The following is an 8,153-nucleotide window of genomic DNA, read 5'->3' as shown; positions in this document are numbered from 1 at the left end:
CAGGCAGGCGAACGCGCACATACTCACCTGGATGAAATCGTTTCTTGACGGCACGTCTCTTGTTGTCCTCGTTTGTTTTCTGTTTGGTTTGCTGGGCTGCTACACGACGCCGAATTGCAGGCATGTCGAGTTCCGGCGTGATGATAGGAATGCCCGTCGGCTGCAGTTTCGTTCTTAGGTTGCGACCGTGTAGAAGCACCGACGGTGAAACTCAAGTAGTTGCATGGGGTGTCGACCTGCACACAGTCAGATACTCCAGCACGGTGGTCCTAAGCGGCTTGTTTTCATTAGCGGCGATTTGCACGATGTCCTTGAGCACACGGTTAAAACGCTCAACTTGGCCGTTGGTTTGTGGGTAGTAAATCGATACCAGAGTATGACGTATTCCGCAACTGCGAAGGAAGTCTTCAAATTCGACTGCGAGGAATTGTGGCCCGTTGTCTGTGACAACTTCGTCCGGATATCCTTCACGGCTAAAGAGATGTTGCAAGAACGTAGTTACTGTGCTCGCTGTAACGGTGGATGCACCACGGAAGCACCACGGTGCTTTAGGGAATGGTACTGGATGAAGAGGTTGCTGGGCGGTCTTCGCGGACTTATCGCAAACCTGGCAGACAGAGCATGATCGTACCATCTTTTCCACCTGAGAATCCATGCCTGGCCACCTGTAGTACTCTCGCAACCTCTGCTTCGTGCGGACAGTGCCACAATGGGTGTCATGAGCAGATGCCAGGAGTCGGTCAGTCAGCCTGAGGAACGACAATGCGATCTCCTCGTAGTAGTAGTCCGTGCACGGAAGAAAGCTCATCTCGACAACGGTAAAACGGAAGCAGTGATGTCGGTAAATTGACGCAAGGCCACGAGTTGTCTTCAATGAATTTGACAACAGCGGTAATCGAAGGATCGACGCGTGAAGCTTCCTGCATTTCCTTTTTTGAGACTGCAGACGAAACTACGTACGCAGACAACTTCCTCATCGAAGCTATCTTGAGCAGGCAACGGTAGCCTGGATAGGGCATCCGCGACGCAATTTTGGTCGCCTTTCTTGTATTTAATGGTGAAATTGTAGTAGAAGAGCCGAGCGGTCCACCGTGAGATGCGAAGGGGCCGGTGTCCACTTCCTTGTGAACCCAGGAGTGTGACCAAAGCCTGGTGGTCGGTGCACTGTGTAAACGGTCGTCCCCAAAGGTATACGTGCCAGTGTTCGCACGCCCACAAGCACGCCAATGGTTCCCGTTCGCCTGCAGAATACTTCCTTTCTTGGGCAGTCAGCGTTCGGGATGCAAAAGCAACAGTGTGCAGGTGGTTATCCTGCAGCTGCTGTAAAACGGCACCCAAACCACAAGAAGAAGCATCGGTGGTTACTACGACTGGAAGACGGGGGTCGAACATGTGGAGAATAGGACATGAAGCTAGCAGCGACATGACACGAATGAAACACTCTTCTGCTTGTTGTGTCCAGGAAAATGATTCTCCACTTCTGAAGAGTTTCCTCAGTGGCTCCAGGACCTGTGCATAATGCGGAATAAATTTGCTATAATAACCGACAAGGCCAAGAAATGACCGAAGAGATTTTATGTCGGTTGGCGGAGGGGCTTTCTCGATGGCTTCCGTAGCCGATGGCAAAGGTGAGAGCCCTCGAGCACTCACAGTATGTCCTAAGAAAGTCAGTTCGGGGACGTCAAAAATGCACTTGTGATTGAGCCGCAAGCCTTCTTGCGAAAGTCGTTGTAGAACTGCTCGAAGGTTGTCCATATGCTCCTGCTCAGTTCGCCCGTACACGATGATGTCGTCAATGTAGAATAATACTCCTTGACAGCCTTGCAGTAGGAGTGACATCATGAGCGGGAACGCTGACGGAGCCGATGCAATTCCAAAGTCTACACGTTTGAAACTGGAAACGTCCCTGCTGTCTGGATGTAAAGGAACCTGATGATATGCTGAAGCTAAATCGAGATTGGAGAAACGCGTAGCTCCAGACAGGGCATTTAACAGTTCATCTGTATGGGGCAAGGTGAAACAATCTGGTAAGACTGCCTTGTTTGGCTCCCGGAGGTCCACACAAAGGCGGATGGAGCCATCTTTCTTTTTCACCACCACGATTGGTGATACCCATTCGGACGCAGTAATCTTCTCTATTATATCTTGCTCTTCTAGTCATCGCAGTTCATCTCAAACTTGTTCGCATGTGAAAGGTCATATCTAAACCTATCGGATGATGCTAATCCAATGGTTGCATCCATCACCTGCAGGAGTCTCGCAATGGGCACATTTTACGTTTTGCGAAACTTCCACAACGTTCTTTTACCAATGAAAATGATGTGACTTTCACACTGTCTGGGAGACTGGTGGCAACCTGAAACAAAAGCTACGATGTTACCACTGGATAAAGATCTTTACGAAGCGCTTCGTTTCTTCTCACTACTTTGTCGGTATGTTCGAGGACTGGGGCTTCTCGTCAAGGGCGCATGGGCAACTCATCTACTCTCCCACAGTTTGAATGAGCCTGATGGAACTGGGAGACCATTGGGTAAACGTAAAGTGATGCTCTGGGGACACTACAACAAGCTCACGCAGTGTGGTCATTCATTTCTCCGTCAGCGGGAGACCTGTAGCAAAGAAGAGGTTGAAGGTCGCGTGCTCGTAGGTGGGGCGCGCAAGGCCGCAGCCTCGTGGACCCTGCCTGACAAAAAAAAAATCGCTGCACGTCTCTCGGGTAAAAATAAAAGATTGTCTCACTTGGCGTCTAAAGTAGAGGCATGACGCTACCTTTTCAAAAATAATCAAGGAAATCGAAAACGGCATTTTTGAGAAAATTGAAGTGCAACATTGGCAATTTTCGCTAACCATGTGCGATTCTCAAGCTAATAACAGAGAAAGCCCTGGACTGAGAAAAATGAGCTTTATACAGCACGAAAGGTCTTTCAACGTTCTATCGAATGGTACTAAGCTCGATGTCCTCAAACGTTCCGTCATAAATAAATTGGTAACAAAGTTTGGCCTTTTTGAACGTTTACGCCAAGTTTGGCATTTTTTAACAGAAAATCTGTGGCGCTCAGGGTTCTGTGGGTGGCTGTCGACAGTGTCTATGGTGCAACCTATAATCACGAAAAACCTCCAGTTCCTAGGCATGAAATCAGCGGGGCTAGATCCCGTCAAAGTCGGTCCAGAAGAAAGCGCGCTCAAGCAGCCTCCGACTTTCCTCCTCTTCCTCGCGGAAACTACCCCACGCACGAGCGTCGCACGTGGTGCGATTTGCTTCGTTTGAGCTGTCCTCTAACATATATTTTTTCTGGGCAAATTAAAAAATACTACTTTCATCCGCTGTTCGATTTCAAATTCTGGCAGCAGCTGTGGCAGCGAAAGGACGCTCTCTTGATCCTGAAATTTGCCTACTATTTGCAGAATACCCGCCAAGTTTATTGCCGAAGCTAAGCGACTTCAACATTCTTTGAAACTGGAAGTAACGCCTCTACCCTTCGGGAACATCTGTACGCTATCTCACCGCCAAATTGCACGCCTCAATTATTGGTGACGGAATAGTGGTTTATCAGGATTCTTCAGCACTCTCGTTTCGACTGGTGGTGGACTGGCAGACTCGATCATTCTGGCAGCAGCTGTGGCAGCGAAAGGACGCTCTCTTGATCCTGAAATTTTCCTACTATTTGCAGGTTGGTTGCAAACACGTTATTCCTTATCTGTGTCGAAATAATTTTTGCTGCGTGCTGCTGCCGGTTTTGCTTCGCATTTGTTGTAGTCTTTGTCCAGTGTGTTACTCGTGTACTGTGTTGACGAAAACAGGAAGAGACATGCCTTTCGAAAGTGGAAATTGTTGCTTAACTTGTCATAAACCATTGCCAGAAACAGGCTTTGTGTGTTGTATAGAGTGCGAACATGCATATCATCTAGGGAAATGCTCCGGAGTACCTGCGACCACATTTAAAACAAAGAAAGACGCATTGAGAGAATCGTGGAAATGTCCAACTTGCTTGAGTGCTAGACTAAGGGGAAGTGTTAACAGACTGACTGCCCCCGACACTGAGGTGCTTTCAGCGTTATCAAATATCAACCTGAAGTTAGATGCCTTGGCCCCACTGTCCAAGAAGGTTGATGATATAGAATTAGCGATAACCGTTATGTCGGCGAAGTATGATGAAATTTTGAACTGTATGAAAAGACAAGATGAAGACCTCAAAAGGCTTAAAAAGAGGGTTGAAGGTGTTGAAAAAAAGCAAGAAAGCGGTGATGTGTCAAAACTCCGTGCAACTGTAAACGACCTTGAATGGCGGAGCAGACGACAGAACCTGGAAATACACGGAATTCCTCGAACTGAAAGTGAAGACCCTCTTAGTAAAATAAACGAAGTCTCAACGAAGATTTGTGTATCGGAACTGACAAAGGACAGTGTTGGAGCTCTACATAGGCTTCGCACAAAAGAAGGCAAAGAACCGGGAATTATCATTCGTTTCCTGCATCAGTCTGTTCGTGACCATTGGCTAGTAAAAGGAAAGATATTGAAGACAGATGATACGCCCCTGTTTATCACAGAGAATTTAACTCAGTCAAACCGAGAGTTACTGTTCCTGAGCAAAAGATGGGCTAGAGAAAATTGTTTCAAATACGTATGGCACAAAAATGGCAAAATTCTTATTCGTAAGATGGACGGCGCACCGGTAACCATGATCACAAAGCCGGAAGACCTTGCAAGGCTGATGTGAGTTGAACGTGTTACTTTGTACACTTTAGGCATAGGATCAATGGAATCTACACTAGGCTATGTGAATGCAAGTGAACTATTCTCTCACGTTGTTGGGAATTTCTCGTCTCCCATCTGTATCTTGCACCTAAATATGCAGTCAGCGCGAGCGAAGGAGGATGAGTTGTGTGCTTTTATTAATACTTTTAACTTCGAATTTACTGTGATTACGATGACTGAGACTTGGTACTGTAGCGATGTTGACGTCATGCATATTGATAAATACAACCCCATCTTCTTGAATCGTATATCAAAACGAGGTGGCGGTGTTTGCCTATTTCTGAAGGAAGGGATTGCATACGACCTCATTAGTGATTTCACTCGATGTTCAGATAACTATGAATCAGTTTGCTTGAGGTGTGGAATAATTTTGTTTGCGGTAATTTATAGGCCCCAAGTGGAAACTTGGGCGACATTTTTATTTTTTAGATGCATTGCTCCGTTTCACAAACGAATACAATTATATTCTGGTCCTCGGAGGCGACCTAAATATAGACATGCTATCAAGAACGACTCAGCAGCTTGAGCTGTCAGCTATGCTTGAATCACACTTTGTCGATAATGCTGTATCCACGCCAACTCGTGTTACCGATACCAGCGCGACGCTCATCGACCTATTCATAACTAACTTCTCACAGGACAGCCTAGTCGCCGGCACCCTCGATGCCGCAATCAGCGATCATCTACCTACGTTTCTTGTCGCCGATAGGTACCGTAGGGTAAGGGCAGCCCCATCCATGATAACGTATCAAGATATCTCGCAAAGAACCCTCCAATGCTTTCTCAACGAGATTCTTTTGTCGAACTGGGGCGAGGTACTATCGGAAAGTTTGCCTGATCAAGCGTACGACCGCTTTATTTCAAAATTCTGCCTTTTATACAAAAAACATTTTCCATATAAGGCTGTGAAAAAACCAAAACGGGCACGCAAAGACTGGATGAACACTGAAATACTTAATATGATAAAACAAAAAAATAAGTTGTATCATGTATTTCTAAAGACCCGTGATCCAAGTGCACTTAGAACCTTCAAGAAATTTAGGAATAATCTGAACAAAACGGTCAAGAACGTCAAACGTGATTACTATGCTCGTATCTTCAGTAACACTGTAAATCCTAAGCAAATCTGGAAAAAAAATAAACTCAATCGTGTCTCCCTCAAGGCAGGCAAATAGGACCATCGAGATGAGTATTGACGGTCATACACTTAGAGGAAAATCATTGGCCGAAAATTTCAACAAATATTTCGTATCACTCGACCGACATTCACATAACGCTGAGGCTCTAAACTATCTACCCCATTCACTGTGTCCCTCTATATTCCTTAATCCCACCGACGAAATTGAAATACTTGCAACGTTTGGAGGACTGAAAAAAAGTAAAAGTGAAGACATTGACGGATTAAAGATGCATCCCGTCCTTTATGTCATTGATCTCCTCGCGCCGTATCTCGTACATATCTATAATCTAGTTATATCTACGGGGATATTTCCACGACTGCTAAAGGCTGCGAAAGTTACAGTACTGCATAAGGGCGTTGACAAATATAGATATGATAACTACCGACCCATTTCAATATTGCCAGTATTTTCTAAAGCCATAGAAAAAATTATTTTTAAAAGGCTTTCTTGTTTTTTTTAGTATGCACTCTATTATTACGGACTTGCAGTTTGGTTTTAGGTCGGGTCAATCCACGGAGACAGCCTTATTAGACCAGAAGGAAATTATATTAAAAAAACTTTGAGTTAAAAAAAACTAACGCTGGGCATTTTCGTAGACTTTTCCAAGGCATTCGACAGAATTAACCATGAAACGTTGATACAAAAATTATCGTATAGTGGAGTGAGGGGTGTTCCATTGGAACTAATAAAAAGCTACCTGACAGACCGGTCCCAGCAGGTGTCTATTGACAAAGAACTCGCTTCACCTCAGTATATTCTCCAGGGTGTGCCTCAGGGTAGCATTTTGGGGGCACTATTATTTAACATTTTCATCAATGACATAGTTCACATCGACGATACTACACAATACGTGCTCTACGCGGACGACACCAGCCTGTTCTTGACCGGAACAAACGTTGATACCCTTATAGCGCAAGGAAATAGTGTCCTAAGCAAGCTCCATAAGTGGTCGTCTACAAACTGCCTGGAAATCAACAGCTCTAAAACTAAGGCCATCCTATTTCGTCCTAAATATGCGATACACCATCCACCGCTCCCGTTGTGTTTAGGAAATACAGAAATAAAATTAACGTCGGTGGTTAAAACGCTGGGTGTCTTCTTCCACGAGCACATGTTGTGGAACTATCAATGTGAAAGCGTACGTGTCAAATTATGGAGAGCCTTGGAGATACTGAGAAAATGCAACTTCTTCCCCACGCAGCAAAAGCTTATGTTGTACAACGCACTATTTGATTCACATTTACGCTATTGCTATTTAGTTTGGGGAAACGGCGGCAAGACAACCACTCGGAAGCTAATTACACTACAGAAAAACGCCTTGCGCGCTGTCGGTGGTCTCCAGTATACAGATCACTGTTCTCACCTCTTTCACAAATTCAAGGTTCCGACTCTTCCGTCGCTTTATGACTATCTGATTTTAGTCTCTGCAAGATCTCAGTCGCTTAAAAAAAACAAGTACCCTCGCTGGCTGTGCTAGATTAAGGAGAAATAATATAACCCGGGCCACTCGGCATCCCGAGTATTGGTATGTTCCGCGGCCACGAACAAATTATGGGTTCCAGTCACTCGAGTATTCACTCCCGAGTACATTAGACAGGTATGGTCTTACTGAAGAACTTATATATAGCCTAAAAAGAAATGGCATCTATATATTGACAAATTTAACTGTTTTACAAGGGTATTATGTATGTAAATTTTTAATTATCGGCTATTATATATTGTTGTCTAATATTGTAAAATATTGTATATTATATATATTGTAGTCAGCAGTACATTCCTAGGTTGGTGGGGCCGTCCACCTTACTTTCAGTAATATATATCCTTGTAATATTTTGTATTTGTTTCCTTGTTACCCTTTTCTCTACCGCTTATGCTGCTGGTATGTGGGGCTTGTCAAGCTGTTCCTAGCAGTTTTTTCCCCTTAGCCAGAAAAGTAATCCATTACGTTACAAATTAGTGAAAAAGTAATTGATTACTAATAACGCAGTTACCCGTTACTCGTTACGCACAAGTCTGTTCGAGAGGGAGTAGTCGGATGGAATCGGGTTTAACCGGGAAAAGTCAGATCCTATGTATAATCTGTTTCGCAATGCAACCTCGGACATTATGGTTATTATTATTCAAACGCAAAATCGTCGTCAATGAGCAGATGATAGTTTTCGCTTTCTTCAACTTGCGTTTCCACTGTTACACTGAACACAGAAGGCAGACATGTA

At 44.6% G+C, this 8,153-nt stretch overlaps 1 protein-coding gene across 1 annotated transcript; it reads right to left on the bottom strand.

Annotated features, from left to right (window-relative positions):
* Positions 1–211: 211 nt before the first annotated feature.
* On the bottom strand, positions 212–808 carry LOC135384536 (uncharacterized protein K02A2.6-like). The gene has a single exon (XM_064613735.1). The coding sequence runs from the start codon at positions 806–808 to the stop codon at positions 212–214; it is 597 nt and encodes a 198-aa protein (XP_064469805.1).
* Positions 809–8,153: the final 7,345 nt, after the last annotated feature.

The sequence above is a fragment of the Ornithodoros turicata genome, chromosome 1 (genome assembly GCF_037126465.1).
Source record: "Ornithodoros turicata isolate Travis chromosome 1, ASM3712646v1, whole genome shotgun sequence".
NCBI lineage: Eukaryota > Metazoa > Arthropoda > Arachnida > Ixodida > Argasidae > Ornithodoros > Ornithodoros turicata.
This window is presented reverse-complemented; position numbering and strand designations above follow the sequence as displayed.